At 51.7% G+C, this 22,709-nt stretch overlaps 1 protein-coding gene across 1 annotated transcript in view; it reads left to right on the top strand.

Annotated features, from left to right (window-relative positions):
* PPARGC1B (PPARG coactivator 1 beta) overlaps positions 1-22,709 on the top strand; it is a 93,088-nt gene that overhangs the window by 44,279 nt on the left and 26,100 nt on the right. The window contains exon 2 of the mRNA XM_007057241.4: positions 19,845-20,018. Within this exon, the coding sequence (XP_007057303.2) occupies positions 19,845-20,018 (174 nt within the window). The remainder of the gene's footprint in view (positions 1-19,844; positions 20,019-22,709) is intronic.

Below are 22,709 nucleotides of genomic sequence, written 5' to 3' on the forward strand. Positions count from 1 at the left end.
AGTAACCACTCCGGCTGGTCACGTGTCTGCTTGTGCCACGACATCTCCAGGGGCTTTGCAGAAGATGGACACTAATTTGATGAGAAAGACTGCAGTGCCGAGCTAATGAGGGAAACCACAGGGGGAAACAAGGGAGTCTTCAGCTTTGATTGAAAGAGGGTCTGCTGTCCAGATTCCTCTGCAGTGGGAGCTGCAGAGAGAAGCGACTGTCCCACTGCTCACCCCCGGCGTGTGGTGTATCGAGACCACATAGTGCGATAGGCAGGGGCAATGCTGCCGAGGCAGAGCCTCCCTTGCAGTGGAAAGTGACCTGAGTTGTTAGCTCAGAGAGAGGTGTTTTCCCCTGGCATTATGCGGAGTAGAGTGCCGGAGCCGACAGCAGGCAGCTCCCAATATGGTGCCAGGTTTTCTCCGGAGCGGTGGAGGTGAACGTGATGTGGCACTTGCAGTGTTGTCCTTGGCAGTTGGTCATCCAGGGAACAGCAGTTCTGTGTGCCTCATAGTCAAAAATGGGGATGGCATGAGCAGGGCTTTGTTTAGGCTTGTACCGATGAATAGGCCTCCATAGGAATACCCTGCAGGGAGAGATGGGATGCGGGGGTGGAGGGGCACAAAAAGATGCCAGTGTTTTTCCCTTGCAGCTCAGCCCTCAGTTGTAATGGTGCAACGGACTTTAATCCCGAGACGTCTTGTGACTCGGTCCCTAACAACGCCCTTTAACGTGGGAGCTCTGCACAGCTCACGATCCTCTGGAGCCGCACACCTGGGAGTGGGGGCGGGGGCAGTGCCTTCTCAGGAGCTCTGGCACGCCAGTTCGCCTTTGTCATTTGTCTTCCAACAATACCTGCTTTTTAAGGCTTGCGAACTGTTCAGCCTTTTCTCAGGAGGCACCTGGGGAGGGGAGCAGGGAAGGGAGCGGGGTTCAGAGCATGACAGTAGAAATCATGCCAGTTCTGAGGTCATCATGCTTCTGGGCCCCGGGGGTGTGTGTTGGAGGGGCTAGCTCAGCCCTCGCCAGACAAGCGCTCTGTTCTCCTGTGGAAATGATGGACGAGACCCCAGAGTACCTGTGCCCATGCAGTGCGTGTGGAACTGAGTGCTCCCATTATGCGATTGGAGCCAGCTCTGAGACAGTGTGTTTTCTGCATTATACTCCGAGTGGAGGTGTCATCACGGGGCTCCTTCTCCCGGCAGCCTGCCTTGTGCAACTAGTTCTCCCCAGCTTGGGTGGGTTCCTGCTCAGAGGCCGCAGGCCCCTCGTGGAAATGGACTGGGCCAAGCAGAGCACTGAACTGGAGACTGTAAAGCTGATTGCAGCAGATACCGTTCAGTAGCCTAATAAAGGGGTCTTGCACTTACAGAGAATGGGAGAAACACTCCCCCTTCTTCCCTGTTTCCTTTCTGCCTCCTTCCATCGATGTCATAGGAGGGATCCCTTGGAGGCTGGGGGAAGACAAAAATGAAAGAGTGGACCAAAGCCTAAGGGGAGATGCGTGAGCAGGGACACTGTAACACTGCCAGGCAGGGCTGACCTGTGGGGGGAGAGAAGGGGAAAGTGGGTGGGCTCCTGTTTTGCTGCCCAGTAGGGCTGATCTGGGGAGTGGAATTTGTGGGGAGCTGTGGGGCAGCGGTGAGCTTTGCAGCTCTGGTTCATTCAGCTGTTCACAATAATTCTTCTCCCTCCTTCCTTGCTTCCAAAATTTTCCATTTCCTGCTTTTGGCATTTGTATATTTTTTCCTGTGGGGGAAGATGGCCAGATTCCAGCTCCCTTCTACTCTGGGAGAAGGAGGAGGAGAGAAGACAGAAAGCTAGGAATTGGCTGGATTTAGATCTGTTGGGGCTCGTGCCTGGTGCTGCTAGCCAGGACCTGGCCAGATTGCCCAGCTACCAAAGAGGATCATGTTCTGCTGTAAACACGCCAGGTTTCTCTCTGTTCCTGGATCTTGGCCACAATTACTGCTTTGCATTGCAGCTGCAGGGTACATCCGATGGACCTGTGGGTACTTATAGCACCAGGTGCATTGGGGTTTTCATCCCGTTGGAGGTCACGCTAATGCTAGGAAGGACAGAAGATGCTAAGATATTTCTTGTGCTTTCTTAACCCGAGTGTGAACCTTCTTTGTCTCGTTGCTTGTCCTGATTAGCACTAAGGAGACAGTGCTCCATTTCCTTATCTCTCAGGCGATGACACTCAATGAATGCAGGGCTCTGTATTTTCTTCTGCACAGTGAGGGGACTTTAGAAACCTGGTACCTGACCACAAATGACACAGGCAGCCGGGAGAGATGCTCTTCCTTACCAGTCATCAAACTTTCCAGCCCATGTGCTACCAGTGCTTCAGGAGTGAGGCAGGCTAGGGGAGAGCATGGTCTAAATGCACAGATAGAGACTGGTCTGGGTTTAAGGGAATGCAAGATTTGAGAAGGTGCAGGCTGATTTGGGAAGTTAAAGGAATCCAAGAGATTATGGACCATAGTCCTAACAAAGTGGTAGTGCAGCTTTTGTTGTACAGCTGCAGGCGGCTTATCAGATGTATGCAAAGGGCCTGGATTTGCAGCCTGGTCTCAGCCTAGTCTCCCTGTCTGTGCTGCTGGTGTGCTGCTTCAGAGACTGTTCCATATGGAAAAATCCCAGAGAATTTAAAGGGGAATTATAACCTTTCCCTATGGTTGTAATGGACAGAGAATTAGGGTTGTGTGCTGAACTGTTATACCCCTTTATTGGGATGTTGCCCATAAAGTCCTGTGCTAGGTTTCCCAAACCGGAGTAGAACTATATATAAATAACGTTAGCACCTCCTGTCGTTCCTCAGTCGAAGATGGAGATGCCAGGCATCCCGCAATCTGCATTTAGACTGTGATTCTCTGGTTCCCCCTCTTTTTCTAGGCCACCTGCGGGAGTGAGAAGCTGGGCAGGATACGGAACTGTTGGCATTGCAGGCACAACTTTTCCAGCCTCAGTTTGGAATGGGATTTACAGGGAAGAAATCACATAGCATGACAAGACAAGACCGTGCTTCTGGAGGAAACACACACACACACACACACACACACACACACACGCTTGGGAATCTGACTCCCAGTGACATTCACATTTTGGTATTTCCTGGCTACTCACCCAGGACCTCAGGCATTTCTTCAAACTCGGAGGAATTGCACAAGCACACCAAGAATAGGAATCTCCCCCCACCCTTCATGTGGTTATTGCAGCGTCCCTGGTGAGAGGGTGGGTATAATCCATCGGAGAAGGGCCACACTGAAAATTGGTAAGTGTGATAAGTGGTGTCTTCTAACCACACTCCCTGGGGAAACATCGCCCGTTTCCCACAAACACGTGCTCTGGTTCAGCTCCGCCAGTGGTAGTGTTGTTAGGCACCGTAGCGTTGCGTGCCTGCTGCCTTCTGGCACCGTTTTACACACCATTGATTTGGCCATCTGGGAGCAAGGTTAGAAACCCAGGGTTATGGTGTCAGAGACCTGTCTATTCCAGGGCTCTCAACACTGCTGCTGAAGTGGTGTGAGCCGGGGGAGAGGGGAAAAGAGATTTTTGCTAAACACTGTAGACAGGGCCCTGGATGACAATACAGCTCCCATGACCTCCACGGTCACGGAGGGGCCTGCAGTCCAGTGCATTTGCACTGTGCTGGCAGGGTAGTGAGCCTCACAGAGCACGGCTCCTCAGCGGCTCCCTGTACCATGTGGCAGAAGGGTCATGGACAGCAGGTATAATAGGCCGGGGAGGTTAAGCCCCCCCAAACAGCCGCAGACCCGCCACCTTTGAGAGTGCAGATGCCTGGGCTGTGGCCCCACCTGCACTCTGCCTCGAGGCCCCGCTCCCACTCTTCCCCTGTGGCCCTGCCCGCGCTGCTCCAGCATCCCCAAATGCCGGAGCCATGTGCCACTCATGAGGGGTAGTTTGGAAGCAGTGACCCAATGACCAAACCCCACCATGGAAGGCAGGAGGGGGCTAGTATGGTGCCTGCAATAACGTGAGCAGGGCCAGCAATTTCCCCTTGCCCTGCCGGTTGGCTAGCCCCTCTCCGCCCACAGTTATCATGTGGCCATTTGCTCCAAGACGGTCAGATGAGGAAGGTCTTAAAATATTTCTCCAGTCATTTGTTCCTTTCAAAACAAGGGAGATGCTTGGGTGGGGGAATTTCTGTGACAGATGAGCCTGGCTAATAGCTCCTGCATGAGTCAGACATTTGCCCCCTCATCCACGGGGCTAGTCAGGCTCAGCTCCCTGCCTCTGGCAGAGCTGCGGAGATGCAGTGAAAGCTCTCCCAGCTCTGGCTGGGCCCTGGGGCTGGCTGGGGACTCAGATGCTCCGTTATCTTGTTTGGTTTTATTCCTCTCCAATCTGCTGCTGCTCCAGCTGGAGCTTTCTCTGGAGCTTTACAGATGTGCGGGCTGGATCTGTGAATAGGGCTGGCGTCGTCCATCACTCACGCAGGTGCAAGAGAGAACCCGGTCTGCTGCCTGGGAAGGAGTTGTCCTGATAAAACAGGCCCAGCTTCCTCTCATCTTTGGAGCGGCCGACGGAAGGGTGCTGGGCAGCCAAGGCTATCAGCCTCAGCATGGGGATGGTGACATCTCTCTGACTTATTCCTCACTCAGCACCGATTGTGTTAGCCAAAAGAATCAGGTGGACAGTTCCTGCTCAGGGAGCTGCAGGAAGGGCCTTGGAGGAAGAGCTGGCTTTAAAACAGGGGTAGCATGAGGCATGGCATCCTCCTGGCTACCTCAAGAACACAGAGCACTGTCCCCTGGCCTAGCAAGGGCAGGCCAATTGTGAAAGGTTCAGGCAAGGGATGGGCAGAAGCTTTGGCTGATTGGTTTTAACCTGGCTCCCTATCGTGGGATTCCTGGCTTCCAGCCTCTGGGGTGGTCTCAAGGGGGATCTGCCTACCCAGCAGCCTCAGCCTTGGAGCCAGGAAGCTCTGCTCTTGAGTCACCGTGGGAAAGCCTAAGGGTGGAGAGCCCTGCTAGGCTGAGCACAGGGCACCAGCTGGTCTTAGGAGTCACTAATCACGTCAGACGTGTCTTCAGTTTAAAGATTCAGTCCAAAATAGGCTGGATCCCGGGGGCCTTCTTCTGTGTTTATACAGACTTCACTTAGCTAGATACTGGCTGGCATTAATGGGGTTTTGCCTGAGTCCAGGTCCTCATTCAGGACTCATCTCTACAGAAATCATGCATTCAGAGCTTCTGTCTTTCAAAAAACAAAGCCTGATCTGCTTGCGTCACTTCCTCCATCCCTCCCTTCTCCCCGGGGTGTCTCAGCCGTGGACAGTCTATGCATCCTTACTGGAGAAAGGCCACGCAAAGGGCTGAGTCTTGCACTGGAACAGAAGAGTTGGATCTCCGTCTCTGCTCTGTTTCCAGGGCTAGTGTATTCTGCAGCTGTGGGCTCTCGGCTGAGAGATCTTTGTCCCTGGCTCTTGAAAGTTTACCCTGGAGACAATCAAGCCTAATGGGTAGGAAAGAGATCCCTTGTTGGACAGATTCCCCTGACCACATCTGGTTATTTCCCAGATCTACCAGTGTCTTCTCTCCTTACCCGCTCATACCCAAAACATGTTGCTGCTGCAGGGCTTGGCTGCCTGAGCCAATTTGCTCCTGTTTGAGGTTCCAGTTTGCACTTGCATTTTTGTGCCTTACCCAGCACATACTTACTGTTATTGCTCTTTATTTATCCTGCTTTCTTTTGTGTGGCTGATAGCAAGGGATTTATTAGAAAATACCATTAGGGCTCAGAGGCACGTCTGGGAATCTCAGCAATTCGATCTCAGGACTGGCCCCCTTTGCAGTGCGTTTTTGTCAGTATGGGTGGAATGGACTCTGACCAATGGAGCTGTGCCAGTCACACTTGGATTGCGATCACAAGTTGCCTCCTGCCTGAGGGATAGAACTGGCATGTCACATTAGCACAGCAAGGTTTGTGTCTGAGTGCATGCAGTGCTCCCCTCGCTGGGGGAGATCAGGCCTGCACGAGTGTCTGAATGCATTCAGAGAGAGGGGATGCTGCTCTCCAGCACGCTGAGGAGCAGCTGTCGTTATTAGCCTGCAGTTACACCTAGGGCTGAGTGTGTTGCTGGTTTTCTGCGGTGCTAGGCTACTGTTGTATTTTTCCCCCATGCAGGCTGGATAAAAAGTCATCCTGTGTAGCCAACGTAAGCCAAACTCACTCCTAGTGGAAGCCCCCAGACCTCAGGGGGAAGCATTTGGCCTTTTGTCTTCCTGGTGCGCTTGCCCCATCTTTGTCAGTGTATTGTATTTCTTTGAATGCGCTCATTCTGCCTGGATGGCCTGTTCCTCAGTGCTGCATATCCTGTGGAAATCAGGGCAGAGCCAGCAGCAAGCTTCCCCCCGCAAAAGCAATAGGTCTAATTTCCATATGCTGCTGTTCAGACTCCTGCTTTGGGAATGTCCTTTTCACAGTTACATTCTACCTGACTCACTCCTGCGGTCTCCTCGCTCTCTGTCCGAATGTGCTGTGCAGCATTGCCGCATGCCGTTAAGCAACTGCCACATTCCACTGCAGAAGTGGCTGCGTCTCAGTGCTGGGTGAATTGAGCCCCGAGCGTAGTCTGATCTGTATATCGGTTTGGGTTTGTAAAGCAGGTTGGGATCCTCTGGGATGAAAGGTGCTAAACAAACATAACTGTATTATTACTTCTCTGTGTTAGTCAGGTCTTTGCTGGGGTGAAGTCAGGAGGGGCTGTGGGTTTTGTCACCAGTAACCTTGGGTATACCTCATCTCTTTAACTGTGGGTGTCATTGTTCACACAGCGAAACAGAGAGGACAGTGTGATGTGGAAAAATATGAATAAATGGAAGTTTAAATCCCTGTAGTAATAAAATGGGGCTGTTTAATCTGTGACAAAATATACTTTCCTTCAACCCTTCCCAAATTCAACACACTTTTGTTTAGAAATGGTCTTCTTCACCTTTGCTTATTCAGCATGTTTTACCAGTATTTTAAGCCCTGTTTTTTTTACTTTATGAGATACATGGTATGACTCAGGGATGCTCTAGTGCAATTACTTCCATCTTTCCTCCATGTCAAAGATAGAACTATAAAAAAAAAATACTTTGCCAGGTAAAGTTAATGTTTAATATTTTCTGTTGCTCATATCTTGTGGTACTTTTCAGTGCTGTCTTTTTCTATATAAGGCAAAAGCCAGTACACAAGGACATTGTATGTGTTTGTGTGAGTTGTACTATGGGCGAAAGCACAGGGCTGAGAGTCAGATTTGGGATCTGTTTCCAGCTTTGCCACTGATCCATTATGGGACCTTAGGCAAGTCACATAATCTCACTCTATGCCTCAGTTTCTCTGTCTGTAAAACACAGCTAACCTGACAATGTGTTGTGAGGCTTAGTGTTCAGTTAGGCAGTTTGTGTGTTAAGACCATGGGCCATCATACTGACGACCGTCGGTTCCTTGTGCTCCCCATCTGTCTGTCTTTCAAAACCTAAATATAAAACAAGAAAGAGATGGAGAATTTGTTGGGGCAGGGACTGTTTTTGTGTTCTGTGTTTGTACAAAGGGGCCTGGTCCATGTCTAGGGCTCCTGGCTGCTATGATCATATAAATGATAGCAATAATAAGAAATGATATTTGAGATCCTCAGAAGGAAAGCACTAAGAGGGGTAAAGCATTATCATGTATTTGCGTAGGCCCTACATAATGTGGTAGTATTTTTCCTGGTAAGCAATTTGAATCTTTAAAATAAATTATTATTTAATTAAAAACAGTGCAAATGCACGGGTCCAACCTCCCCAGATTCTAACAGGGAAGTCTGATCCTGGAAATCCCTGTATGTAAATATAGGAAGCTGGGAATTCTGGCTGCTCCTTCCACATTAGCCTAAGGGTGAGAAGATCCATGTGTGCGTGGGAGTTAGCATCCTCTCCTCTCACACTGTGCTTCCTGCACCACCACTTTCGTTGCTTTGAGCCTCTCCTTTCATGTCCCCTCTTGGCTGGAGGGTGGGAACTTAGTGCAGGCCTAATGAGAGAGCTCCCTGCTCACTGGCCTCTCGCATTTACAGATCAAAACCCCATGGGGGCTCCTGGCCCAGTCTCCAGTTGGCAGGTTTGCATTCTGCCAGGAGAGGGGCACAGCGGAAGCCCTCAGCGGTGGGCTCGCTCCACACCAAGGGAACCTGTCTCTTCTTTCCGGAGCCCAGCAGGGCAGCATTCCTGCTGCCTCTTCCCCCCCACCCCCCGCGTCAAATATTTATGTTTGCGAGTGGTGCAGGCTGGGTCTCCGGCTCCTATCGCTGCCTCTCCAGGAGGAATGACTGCCCTTGGTGTTTGAGACTTCAACTATAAATATCCCGCCGTCAAGAGGGGCAGTCTGACAAAAGACACAATCCGACACCACGGCTACCCATTCGGAGTGACATTTTGTCAAATGCCATCGTGGGGCTTTACTTATCTGCGGGCACATGCCGCGGTGACCTTCTCTCCCTATTTACATGTATTTATAACTTACTTTTCCATCTCCAGGGCTACCCTGCACCAGTCACTCCTCTCCTCCACCCCCCACTTCCCAACACCATATTCTGACTCAACCAGAGAAGGGTGCAGGGGTGGAACAGCTATATCCTTGCCAAACGATGGCCCCTTTTCTGGAGCCAGGGAGGAGGAGGAGGCCTGGGCCTGAATCCCACTTGGGGTGGCTGATAACAAGGCTCACAGCCCAGGAACCCTGAAGATGCCAGCAGTCCATGGAAGCCCGGCAGAATTCTGCTGAAAGCAGCTTTTCCCTGGACTGGCTGATGGGGGCTGGCAAGCGTGGGGCTCTGGACATGTGAGAGAGGCCTTCAGTTAGGTAGGGCTGAAATCACTTCTCTCTAACGCAGAGGTCGGCAACCTTTCAGAAGTGGTGTGCCGAGTCTTCATTTATTCACTTTTAATTTAAGGTTTTGCGTGCCAGTAATACATTTTAACGTTTTTTAGAAGGTCTCTCTCTGTAAGTTTATATATTATATAACTAAACTATTGTTGTATGTAAAGTAAACAAGGTTTTCAAAATGTTTAAGAAGCTTCATTTAAAATTAAAATGCTGATCATACGCCGCCGGTCCGCTCAGCCCGCTGCCAGCCTGGGGTTCCTTTCACCTAGGCCAGCAGCGGGCTGAGCGGGGCCTGCGGCCGGGACCCCGGCTGGCAAGGAGCCGGCAGCCAGAACCCCAGACCGGCAGCGGGCTGAGCGGGGCCGGCAGCCAGGACCCCAGACTGGCAGTGGGCTGAACAGCTCAGCCCGCTGCCACTCAGCCCGCTGCCGGTCTTGGGTTCAGTCCGCTGGCTCCTGCCAGCCAGGGTCCTGGCTGCCGGCCCTGCTCAGCCCACTGCTGGTCTGGGATCCTGGCCCTGCCCACATAGAGGGGGTACCTGCCTTCTCCCTGGTTCTAGCCCATTCTCTTCCTCTCTCTCTGCACTGAGCTGTGGGTGGGAGTGCACTGAGCACAGGGCTGGGGGTGAAGGAGCAGGCTGGGGCTTGGGGGGAAGGGTCTGGCCAGGAGCTAGAAGGAGGGAGGGGACTCAGGGTTGGGGCAGGAGGTTTGGGTGTGGAGTGCTTACTAGGGCAGCTTCCATTTGGTGCGAGGGGTGCAGGTGGGAATGTGGGGGGTGGGGTTCAGGAGCTCCTGTTTGGTGCTCAGGTTGGGGGTGGGAATGTGGGGGGTGCGAGAGTCAGGACATGGGGTGGGGGGACTGGGCATGGAGTGTGGGGGGTGCAGGATCAAGGCGGGGGGCTTGGGGGCAGGGGGGTGCAGGGATCAGGATAGAGGGCTGGGTCATGGGGGGGCAGGGCAGGAGGCTGGGGGGTGCAGGGGTGAGGGCAGAGGGCTGGGTGTGTGTGAGGGAGGTGCAGGAGACAGGGCAGAGGGCTGGGGGGGTGGGCTAGGGTCGTGGGGGTGCTCCCAACCCACGGTCCAGAGCAGTTCACGGCAGGGGGCTGTAGGGGATATGCCCTGATTCCACCCCCTTCCCCAAGACCCCGTCCCAACCTCTTCTCCACCTCCTCCCCGCCAGCTCCGCTTCTCCCCCTCCCTTTTTTCTCCCCCTCCGTTTTAAGGGCCATCAGCTGATGGGGGGGGGGGGAGGGAGGGAGAGGAGGAGGAGGGGCAGGAACCCAGCAGGCTGGAGGAAGAGGCAGGGGAGGGGGAGCTTGCCTGCCCTGTAGCAGTGGCCCGGCAGGACCAAGCTTCTTCACCCTGCCCCCGTAGCTGGGGGGTGGCAGGCAGGATTTTTAATGGCACGCTGCTGCCTGCCGGGGTCCGGCCACCGGCCCTGTTCAGCCCGCTGCCGGCCTGGGTTTGGCAGCGGGCTGAGCGGGGCCGGCGGCTGGGACCCGGCAGGCAGCAGCGTGCCATTCAAAATGGGTTTGTGAGCCATCTTTGGCACATGTGCCATACATTGCCAACTCCTGCTCTAACAGATTAGGAGGGTTTTGCAAGCTCTTTCTCTCCTAGCAAAGGTGCAAGTCATCAGGGTGGGAAAGCCTTGGACAGAGGGAAAGGAGGACAGTAAGGTTTCTGTCCTGTCTATATGGCTGTGGCCCTGTACAAGCTCCTCTCTTTTATAACGCAGCTTCAGTGAGGCTGGGCCTATTCAATTCCCAGCTTGGGACACCTTGCACATTCTAGATGTGCAAAAGCCACAGACTCCTCCAGTGCCTCTTGGTTGTGCTCTAACATGGCATGGCTGTTTTGGCTGCCCTTAGCTTTTCCCCAACACTCCTGGGCTCTTCACTGCAGTGGATGAGGAGGGGACAGACCCAGCTCTGACATTAGTCTGCGAACGCTGCTCTGAGCTCCAGGAAGAGGTGGCCACTCAGGGGTGACACAAGGTGCTCCCCCGCGCCGGGCTACGCTGGCTAGCTCTGTGGAGCTCCCAGTACCTGCTGCCCCAGGGAACATGGGCCTCAGATATAACCCTTCAGGAGGGGTACAGACTAATCAGGCCAAGTTCAGTGCTGGTCTGAGCGTGGGCTAACTTTGACTGTAGTGGGAACTGGGTACACTTACTCCGGAGCTGAGATTGGCCCACTGTGTCCATTGAAGGGCCCCGTTTCCAGACTCATCACACTCCTTGTGTGCACAAACCCCTGCAGCCGCATGCACATGTCAGATCCCCAAGTGTACTAGCCACACACTTACGCTGGTCACTTCCCGCCCCGTTCCTCCCCACCTTCACCAGGGCTAAACATCTACTTCTCGAAAGCAAACCCATTCAGCAGAGCAGCCCTAGGAAGGTATGGAGGCCCCGTGGCTCCCATCTCAGCCAGTGGGGCACTCAGCACATCTTCGGGTCAGATATGTGGGCTGGAAGCATCACACGAGAGCTCATCCCGACAGCTGGGTCAGAAGTTCATCAGAGTGAAACAATCTCTGTGTCTGTCTCCCTGGATGTCCGTAATCCGCATTTCAAACTGTCGGTAATTACGGATTTCCCTGGTAAGCCCAGACGGCTCTCGCCAAAACCCCTGCACAAGGATTTTCTGTCCTTTTTAGAAACAATCCAGAGTGGGGCCAAAGCTCCCCTGCCTTTCAGACACACAGACATTAACCTGCACCCGCATGTGCAACCCTTCCGGTGCTGTTTCCAGCCCTTGGGCTCTGAGTGCGTCACTGAAGGAGCCCTGCGCGGTCCGTGTATTTGGTCACCTTGTGTCAGTTTGTGACCCAACTAAAACGCTACTGGCTAATTTGGGGCTCTCTCCTGAGTGCTAATGTATATTTCTCTGTTAATGCTTCAAGTAGGCACTTAGTCATGAAAGGACGGCTCTGTACGGGGTGGGATGAGTCACCGCAGAAGCCGCAGCTCTTTGTGAGTAGATGGCTGCTTGTTTCTGGCTGGGGTTATTGCTTCCTACAGCCTCTCCGGGGTACGGTCACTTTTCTTCCTTTTTCTTGCCTAGAGAGTCGCAAAGCGGCGTTTGAATGACAAGCCTATTGCAAAGCATCCTGGGGACATTTATGCAAATGACAATGTAAATCTGGCCTTCGAGGCTTAAACTGGATTAAGTTATTGAGAAGCTGTTGCAGTCAGTCCAGCAGCATTTTAGCAGCGGCAGACTTAGAAGCTTAAACTTTTGCAGCCTCGCTAAACCTGAGCGCAATTTGCATGTGATTACCCAGGGCACTTTGAGCTGTACTGCAAAGTACTTTGCCGTGATTTAAGGTGCTAGAATTAGGGGTTTCCTGGACTAGGGAAATTTGCACCAGTGTAACTATAATGATATTGAGATTAACAGACCCACTGCACACTAGTGCACTGGGATTTGTGCAGCATATCAACACGGGGTAGCTACATGGGAGCAGGAAATCCCAGTGTAGGCAAGACTTACATGCACCTTGTTCCGCTAGATCCCTCAATGCAGTGTAGATAATAATACAGTATAGATTCAGCTGTCCTCATGGTTGTTTTGTACACCTCGCTCTGAGAGGCAAGGCTTTTTTCCTGGTAGTAAGCATTTTCAGAGGCTAAAAGCTCAGGTAAGCATTAACATGGGGAGAAATTCAACAGTGATTGCCCAGTGGGTTCCAGCAGCAGGCAGAGCAGCTGGCTCGATGCTCCTGAAATGCTGGCCTGCACTATTTTAGCTGCCCACGTGGTAGCAGAGTTACAATTCTTCAGAGATCATGTAGAAATAGTACGGGAATTGTGTTTCTTTCCAAGAAAGTGTACAGATTACAGACCAGGGCCTGCATGCAGATGCCGTCTTGGAGAGGCGCTGGGTTAAAGCTTGCCTTCTGCAGTCTGCCTTCGGTAAAATGAAAAAGTGCTTGTCTTGAAGGCTGCAGAATGGGTTGTTTGCTTCCAGATGGCTGGACTCCCTGCTTCCCCTCCACCTCCATTCAACTCTAAGCCTTGCAGGCAAAGGCCAATTTATATCCTCTGAGCATGTGCCATCATCTGTTCCCTGGAGCTGGCTGATGGGGTAGAAATGAGCTAGGCTTCCTGCCTCTGATAGAGGTCCCTCCTGAGCTGTAGCAAGGAGGCTGCAGGCCCAGTATTTCTTACTGATCCCAGCCTGGTTTGAAGGAGCCAGCACATTCAAAGCCCCTGGATATAGGCCCAAAGCCTAGCACACTCCAAATAAGAGGGAGGCCTTTGTGGAGCTGCCTAATCTAAAGAGCCCAAGTTCACATTTAGTTTTGAAAGAAGGGAAAACATTGTTAATCCAATCCTTGTTAATCCAATATTTGAATTGCAGTTGGTCTCAGGGAGACACTTCACTTAGCTTTCGAGAAAAGGCCTCCCACATGGTAACACGTGGGTTAAACAGCTCCAGAAGGAGAACATTTAGCGACTTCGGGCTTTCCAGATAAATGTCCTGTTCCAGCCCTGTGTCCAGGATGGCGAAGAGAACTGAGACCTACTCTTCCCGTTGTAACCAGGGTAGAGTTTGGGTCAAAGCTCTGCTGAATCAGGGACTTCTTGGGGCATAGCCCTGATCAAAGGGGCATGTCTGCCACAAGCCAAAGAATTCAGCAATCAAGTAACTTGGCCTGTCAGAGCAACGCAGGCTGCATTTCTCAGCCCTGTTCTCTCTGTTGTAACAGCCCACAGCAATTATGTCAAATATTGTTTTTCTCTTTAACAACATTCAAAATTGCTGCTGGCGGGCTGTGCTGATGAGTGCTGCCAGGCGGGGAACTAACCTCGCCACTGGCTTCTCCTCCTGCCCTGCTTCTAGGAAGCCAATAGGATAGTTGGCACTAGCTAGTTTCTTAGACAGTTCAGCACCAGAGTGCACATGGGGGTGGGGGGGTGGAGAGGGAAGGGGTCAGAGGGAATCACCGGCTAGAGAGAGATATTACCCAAATAATTAAAAGTGAGGGCCAGATCTTCCTTTGGCGTCAGCGGAGCTGTGTCAGTTTACATCAGCTGGGCATCCAGCCCACACTCTTTATTTGGCTCTCGTGAGAAATGGAAAGAAACGTCTACCTCTCTAGTTCTAGAACCGGCTCTGTCCTGGCCTTGGACGCATGAGCCTCTCTTCATTCATCTCTCTTTAAAGATAATACCGGCTAAACCCCGGGCAGTTCATATGTCACAGCCTCAAAGGAGGCGTGGGCACGCTCTCTGGGTCATGCACATAAGGGGCACTCGTGCAGCAGAACTCTGGTTTTGAAATCCTTCCCCGGAGCCCACCTCAGTCTGTGGAGCCCAAGTCCACGTATAAGTCCACATTTAATTCTGAAAGAAGGGAAAACACTTCCTGCCTTGTGAATCCACTATTTGAATTGTTTGTCTGTGTGTGGCATTAGCTGTTCCCTGGAGCAGGCTGGTGGGGTAAAAGAAGAGCTTGGCTCTCTGCTGCAGATAGAGGGGGCCCTCGTGGGCTGTTACCCACTGGTAAGAATTAAAAAAACAAACACAAAATGCCCTAGGACAGAGGCTGCCTCTGTGTCTGCCAGGGCATTCTGTGTCGTCGTCTATTTAAGTTATAAGCTCCTCACAGCAGGGAGCCTGCTCCTGGTGCTTAACAGTAAATTAATAATAGTTTCAGTGCTCTATCCATCCGGTAACCAGAGTCTCTGTTGAAGTAAAGCTCTTTGCAATGCGTATCCGACTGTCGGCAGCTTCTCTGTCCTACTTTAGTCAATAACAGATCTTTTCTCCCTGAAAGGAGCGTGCAGGAAACTCATGATTTCAGGAAAGCCATGGAAGCCATCTTAAAGTCACTGTCATGTAAGCCACCGAAATTGCATGTCTGGTATTCTTGACAGGCTGCTGGGTGCCTTGATCCTCACGTGCCAGTCAATCATGGCTAGGGTCATCCTATATGATCTTGAATTTGACAAGCACAAAGCCTGCCCTCCCCCCTCAAAACCCCTCTATTAGGTGAGAAATGGAAACACCAACGTATATATTTCTGAGTTACCTTCGAAGTTTTGCTTCTGCCTTCACCTCTCCACCTTTGTGGTCATGTGGTTACTGCCCTCGTGATACCTTCACAGTGCTGAAAATGGCAGCCTTGTGAGCACTCCTGCTGGCTGTTACCCCCATTCCCAGAGGGTTGTAAGAATCTGGAGTAATTTCCAAAATGAAGTGAATCCCACTGTGCATTGGTTCCCAGTCCCAAAGTCAGGTGGGTTTTCCCCATGGATCTGGAGTGGTGATCGGTTGATTCTCAAATCCCCTGGGTAAGTCTCTGAACTTTGCTGAGCTCCAGTGCACACGAATCAGTTGTCTCGAGTAACAGATGGCTCAGAATTTTCACATCTCTCTCCATGGGTGTTTGCTGGCCACACACCAAGAACCAACGGGCTGTTTTCCCTATAAACTCCTGAGTGAAATTAGAACAAAGTTTGTTCCTCCCCAAGCCAGCAGGAAGGGCACAGACTGGGAAAAGGGAAAGCTGGACCAGCCCAGATCCAGTCTCCATGGTCAGCAGACCCAGCATAGCCAAGTCCTACCTACCATTCCCCTACCCCTGACTAGGATAGGGGGAGGGGAAGAACTGAAAATACTATCACCTGCCCTCCTGCCAAGTGCCTTTATTCTATTTCTCCATGGCAGGCAGCCAACATGGAATTCTTTCCTCATTGCTGAAGTGAACTTTGTGCTGGGCAAAAGTGCTGGGATTGATAAATCCACTGGAGACAAGTTCTTCCTTGACAGAGCTGATACCACACTGGCAGCGCTATCTTCTTTCTACCCCACCTCAAGTGTGGCCTGGATAATAGGGTGTCACAGCAGGGAGCTCATTCAGACCTTGGCTTCCATGTGGCGATTGCTAGCCAAAGCGCGAGCTGTGGTGGTGGTTTGTCCGTCCGTCTGCTAGGAACTGAACTAAGGCTCTCCCCACTTTTCACATATGGGGTCCCTCCATCCAGCAGTCAGACGGGGATGACTTTTGGCCACTACCAACCTGAGCTGGATACGAAGTTATTGTGGTTCCTATTAGCCTGAGCTGGCCAGTCCCTCAAGCAGCAGCATGGCAGTACCAAGACACTGATTTCATTCTCTCCCCCTGCCCCCTCCGAGTGCCAGCTGGGCAGCTCAGCATTCCAAGGAGGCATTAGGTTGCAGGAGTTTATTTTTACACCGCTCTGTTAGGAATGGGTACGTGTCGCATCTGTAGAGATGATCAAAAGATGTCCCAAGTGCAGGTGTCAGCTGCTCCTTGTGATCTCAACACCAGGATCTTTTTCCTTGTGGCATATCAAAGGGAACAGGAGAATCAGACTGTTGCTTTTTTAATTGAAAATATATCTAAAACGGGGGTTTCTAAAAATAAAAACCGTTGCCTCTGTTCCCATGGGAAGAATTGGGGGACAGAGGGAGCCAGAGCAATTGCTGGAAACAAACATTTTTGGGGATAGACACAAGAAACACGGAAGGAAATCAGGACCACACTGTAACAGGCGATGGGGGAATCTGAAGGCCCAAAGGGCACCAGTGCCCCAGAGCTAACCCATATCCATTCGAGAGCAGATGCAGAAAGGGGAGGATAAAGGCAGGAAACTGTATCCCTGTATGTCTACAAGGGGTTGGCTTAGGGGAAATCCGAAGCTTCTGGTTTGAAATCCTCCGATTCCCTGGACCCACAGGTTTGACTTGACTCTTCGTCCTTCTAAATGAATTCGGGCCATTTACAGCATGGGAGGTCAGCCGGGTGAGGAGTTAAAAGCCAAAGCCCCGGCAGGCCTGGGTAAACTTGAAAGATCCTGCAGCCCTTCATGGGTTTGCCCTGGTGTCCTTGTCAGCATTTCTCCTTCCCATTCTCTTATGCAGTTTGCTTCTGGCACTTGGCTGTCCCTCTTGATGCGATGGTGCATTCCAGAGATCTAGCAATGGGCCCAATCCTGTTTGCCTTACTTGCTTGAATCAGACTTATTGGCACCACTGGGGTGGCAAGGCAAGTAGATGTTGGCCCTGTAACTGTAAAAAACTTCTGGGATCCTTTGACATGAGCGTGCTTCCTACATACAGAAACACACTTTGTAATGCAGCCTTGCCAGTGGGAAAGACGATGGAGAACATGCTTTCAGAGCCATTGCTTGTTTGAAACCAGGTTCTCTGCTGCTTGTTGGAATTTTGCCCTGTGTTGAGCAGGATGAGTGCAGCTGTATGAAAGTACTTAGAGCCTTGTTATAGTGCTCGGTGAGGGTCTGTCTCTCTGTAAGGCTCTGGTGCCTCAGCTCCCAGACACATGAAACCCACTCAGAATGCTCCTCGTGGTTGACTCGCCTTGCAAGCACCCTCCAGACAAGTTGCCCTTCCTTTCGCCCTCCCCGAGGGTGGTGTTGATAAAGAGAGAAGGAAGCTGGGGGGCTTAATGTTCACTGCTTGTGGAACAGTGTCCTAAACCAGCCTGGAAAATAGGGACAGGACACACAGTCCCATTCCCTGAGTCTCAGGAAACTAGACCAGTTATCCCAGATAATCCCAATTAAAAAAAACAAAACAAAAAAAACCGAGTGAAACTGTCTATTCCATTCCTGTAACTTCTTGTGAAGTCGATTTTACTTCCACTTGTTGAATCCTGAAAAGATTATTTAGGGCACTTTAATGCAGCTCCTGGGATGTTTTTTCTCTCTTCACAGCCTCTCGGATGCTCAAATGTTTGTCTGATCTGAAATGCAGTCACTATATAAATAAACTTGCTTCCCCATTCATCAGAAAACACCCACGAATTGGCCAGTAACAGTAAGAATTGTGTCACACCTTTCGCCTCCAGATTCAAATCCTGCCCCGGCCATTAATAGAGGCAGACAAACTATTAACCAATTAATGACTTGTGGTGAGTGACATGAAAGGAGTTGGTGACCTCGGCTCAGAAGGGAAGAACTGAGAGCCTGCTCCGTTGAAATCAGTGGGAGTTGGGCCCTCGACTTTAGAAGAGGCAGGATCAGAGTATGAATGGGCCATGGAGTCTGACAGACACTCACCCCAGTGTAGGGGGGAGACCTGTTTGCATGGGCAGTGTGTGTGGGACTCTCAGCTTTCCACTAGGGGTCTATGCGTGCTCTGTGCGCAGAGATGAGGCCTTCAGCCTTCAGGGCTGTCAAACGAAGTGCTAATTTCAAACCAACCCTGTATTAGCCAGCCAGGCTTTTTTGCAACCACAGCGGGAATAGGACTCTGTCTGGGGCTCTGTGTGTGTGTATGTGAGTGTGTTGCAGCTGGAACAGAAGAGGGTCAGGAATGAAGAGACTCCTCTCTGTACTCAATAATTAGAGCACATTGACTGAGACACCCAAACTGTTCGACACACTTACAAATTAGCATTTGCCTGGGGATCACTTTTTGCTTTAAACAAATCCCCCCCCTTCACATTCATTCCTGGCCCCCACAGCCAGTACCTTTCACATACCCATGCTCTCTGGTTGGCAGGGCATTGGCATAATGTCAATGGGGGCCTTGCCCTTGGCCATTTTTGCGTCCGTGGTGCCGGTGTGTAACGCAATCGTATGTTCTGCCCCTCAGAGAGCCGTGTGGCTTTGCAGCAAGGCAGCCATCGGGAAGGAGGTGGAAACGGGGCAGGTCTCAGCTGCTTTTCATGATTACATGGATATTTTTAGCTCTGTTCCTAGAGCTTAAATTGGCCTGGGTGCGCCAGGAATTGATTCCTCTCTACACCAGGTTTTTTGAGAGTATGTGTGTGTGTGCGCGCGTGTGCTGCGTTGGACACAATGGAAAGAGAGATGGGGAATTAAGAATCTGTGTTGCCTTCCTCAGTGATTCAGCCGCAGGGGGAATGTGAAACTGACTCGACAGGATTGTCACTGGAGGTTGGATAATTTGGAGGTGATACAGTGATGGCTGGGGTTACAGAGTTTGAGTCACGTGACAGGTGGGAGGATGTGGAAGAGCAGAGGGGCCAGAAGATGGGTTTGGGAGACGGAAGGGCTGGCTTGTCTAGCTGTGAAACCACCCACTCAAAAGTCTTGCCCAGAGCAGGGCTGTCTTATGTGCCCTGTAAGCCTCTTGCTCTCCTCTCTAGTTGCTGACTTATCAGGGCAGTGGGATTAGCCCTGGCTGTCTGCAGGATGTCACCAAAGGCTGGAGTGGCTTAAGTTTTCCTGAAGAGCATGGACTGCTGCTTTGCCAGCATCTGGCCTGTATGGTTTTGAGCTTGTGCTCGCTAGAGGAGACCAAGGTATTCCCTTGCAAAAGCACCCCGTTGTGACACTGGCAGAACCTGCGCTGGAGTTTCTGACACACGGATATGGATACCGTGTTCTGACACACTGAACACAGTTTTGTGGCAGTTTTTGAATTGCAGCCTTGTAGGGCAGCTTTCCAAAGTTTCTGATGTGAACTTGAAATGATGTGGGCACTCCCAGTTGAGTGGCAAAGTTCACAATGAAGAGAATCCCCTGTGCTACCTCACTGCCATGTAATTGTTCCAAACTTGGCCACATGCCAATAAGCTGCTCCTGGGGTAAATATGACCCATAATACTCAGTAATGCTTCCCTCTGCTGCTCTCAACTTTAATATTGGGGGTAGCGCATCAATACTACAGCTCCCAGTGTGCAATGCTCTGTCTTTATATCAGCCCCTTGACTAGAGATGGAGCAGTGCATGCTGGGAGCTGAAGTCTGCAGGCCACATCTCTACATTCAAGTTGAAGTCTGTTGAAATCTGCTCATTTTAAGCAGATGTGGTTTGGTTTTTGGGCTCCTGTAAGTTGCCAATGCGGCCCGTGGTTGGGCAATGTTTCGGTACCCTGAGTCAGGTGCAACTCAACCCGCATGTAACAGACAGGCATTTTATGAGACCCTGGGCTTTGGCTGCTGTATCAGGCTTTTCTGGCGCTGGCGGGTGGAGGAGAGGATGGCCGGGCTCACCCCCTCTCGTCTCTTCACAGTATGAGGTATCTGGCGAGGAGCACCTTTACTCTGATTTCCCTGAGATTGACCTGTCCCCGTTGGACGCCAGTGACTTTGACTCTGCCAGCTGCTTCAGCGAGCTGCAGTGGTGTGCCGAGCACTCAGAGACCGAGTCCAGCCAGTACAGCACAGACGACTCCGAGCTCCTTCAGGTACCGTGTGCCATGCAGCTCCCTGGCCCAAGGCAGAGGCCACCAAGCGGCGCTTTCACTCTGGGGCGAATCTTTCCTCCTGGTCTCCCTCTCCTCCCCTGCCCCCCACCTACAAGTACAGGGCACTGATGTTGTCCCTTCAGCCCAATGAAAGGAGGAAGCCGCCTCTGGGAAGGGGCAGGGAATGCTGTGTTGTCCCCTAGCCTAGCCAAAGAAGAGCAGTAAAGACTGAGCAATCTGGGGTTAGTCTGTCCTGGCCATTCACTATGGACCCTATCCAGGTCCCACTGATGTCAGTGGAAAGCCCCCCATTTATTCCAGGGGGCTTTGGAGCAGGTTCTCTCTGAGGAGCGCGGTCACCGAGAACAGATTTCCCACTCCCCAAACTGCCCGTCCAGCCCCTGCCAGTCAAGAACAATGCAAACCGTGTTGAACTGCAGGGAGGCGGCTGTGCTGGACTGCAGCACACCCCTCCCTCCATCCTCCCCACCCCCAAACACACATTCCCCTGCAGCACGGGGAGCCAGCACAGGGCACCCCGCCCACGTGCACACACCTCACTACACGACGCACAAAGTCACTGCCCAGTGCTGCATATCCAGCCCATTGAAGCCAAGGCAGCTGAGGTTCAGGACGGGGCCTCCTGTGGGCTTCTCCCCAGGTAACATCGCCTCATCTCCTTCCTTTTCCTAGATCAGCATGGGGAAGCAGAGGACAGGTGGCGGGATGAGGAGGGGAGGGGGTCCGGGCTATTAGTCTCTCTTCCCCAGCTGATTAGCGCTCCATTAATTGGCACTCCGTTTCTAAATGGGGCAAGCGGAGTAAGGCTATAATGAGGTGGTGGAAGAATAGAAGAGGGCTGCTGAACCAACTCTCCTGTGATGTATTATTAAAAGGAAATTACAGCGGAGTGCCTGGTGCGTCCTGTTTGATTTTAGGGCTGACAGGTTGTGCTGGGGTGGGTGGCAGCTGTGGTTCCTAAGAGGCTCAGCAGCAGCACGGAGCGGGGTGGCACAGGAATGTTAATTTCCAGCATGCAGAAGACAGCTTCCCTTTTATCTGACTCTCCAGCTTCAGCATCACCTCTGCATTCTGCGCACACGTTTATTTATAGCAGAGACTCCCTCTCAATGAATTGCGCTCTGAACAGACATGCGAGCATCATGCTCATAGCTGATCTGCATTTGGGGGGAGGCGCTCTGGATTGTCTAATGAGCAGGTAGGAAGTGGCCCACTCAGGCCACTCATGGGTCACACACAGGATGTTAGTTCACCCTCTCTTCCCCACAGCACTGTCACTCCAGACTCCGCTCCACTATTGTGCAATCAGGAGGCAGCGTGGCAGTGGATGGGTGGGACACGGGGCTGGGAGTCAGGAGATGTGGTTGTGCAGCCCAGCTGTGCCACTGGCTTCCTATGTGACCTTAGGCCAGCAGCTTTTCCCTGCCTCAGTCTCTCCGTTTGAAACGTGGGGAAGATGAAGGGTGTTCCCCATCCAGAAGGCTTTGAGGTCTATTGTTGGGCAACGCAGTATTAGTGCTAAGCTTTATCATTGTCCCTGTGTGTGTCTGTGCCTGTGTGTATATAAACGGGGGTTAGGTGGGTAGATTACCAGACGCACCAGCCTGATGGTTATAAACAAACACCTTGCTTACAAAGTAGAGCTGGACCCAAGTCACCAAGTTTGGATCCAGAATCAGATCCAAATCCAGACTTCACTGACATTTGAGGTGCTTCTTACAGACACACAAATTCATCTCTGGATCTGATCTTCCAGTGCAAGGGGCATGCTGGTCCAGCGTCCTGCTTCTGGTTTCTCTAGTGCATATACACTAGTTTGCAATAGAAAAAACAGAGTTGGTGCTTTTAAAACAAGTCAGTGGGGTGGCCCCTTTAACAGGCAGGGAATTTGCATGTGAGAGTCACAGAAAGCCATAGAGTCAATTGCTGGATTTAAAAAAAAAAAGAATGGATTGTTTTTGTCATCAGCCCTGACATTTGCAGTGACGTGCTAAGAAAAGGTACTCAAACCTCATTCGGCAGGGCGTCTAGTAATCGACACAAGAGGTGGGAAGGAATCACAGGACTGCATGGAGTAAGGGAACTTTTTCCTGAAGCATCAGAGATCGCCACTGCTGGAGGTGGGACAAGAGACCAGCTGGCCCATTGGTTGGATCTGGTGTGTAGGCTCCACGTAGCTAGAGGGGGATTGTGAGCTCTTTGGACACACTGGCTGTGTCTCCCGCAGAAACATCTGGCACCACCGCAGGCAGCACCTCTAGGCACTTTAGGAGGAACATGATGGTAGGTTACAAGTGCTAATAGAATGGGGGGAAAGGCAGAAATGGGCAGCAGGTCCCCTCCCTTCTGTAAATACCTGTCTGTCTATCTAGATAGCTAAGGTACTTATATGGTCCCCATTACCAAAGTATCTGAGCGCCTCCCCAAACCCTTGAGACTTAGGGCAGGCCTATTATCTCCATTGTACGGCGGGGGAACTGAGGCACAGAGAGACTAAGGGACTTGCCCAAGGTCACCCAGGGAGTCTGTGGTTGAGCAGGGAATTAAACTTGGGGCTTCCAAGTCCTAGGCTAATGCTCTAACTGCTGGACCATCCTTCATAAAATCATAGAATATCAGGGTTGGAAGGGACCTCAGGAGGTCATCTAGTCCAACCCCCTGCTCAAAGCA

The sequence above is a fragment of the Chelonia mydas genome, chromosome 8 (assembly GCF_015237465.2).
Source record: "Chelonia mydas isolate rCheMyd1 chromosome 8, rCheMyd1.pri.v2, whole genome shotgun sequence".
Taxonomy (NCBI): Eukaryota; Metazoa; Chordata; order Testudines; family Cheloniidae; genus Chelonia; species Chelonia mydas.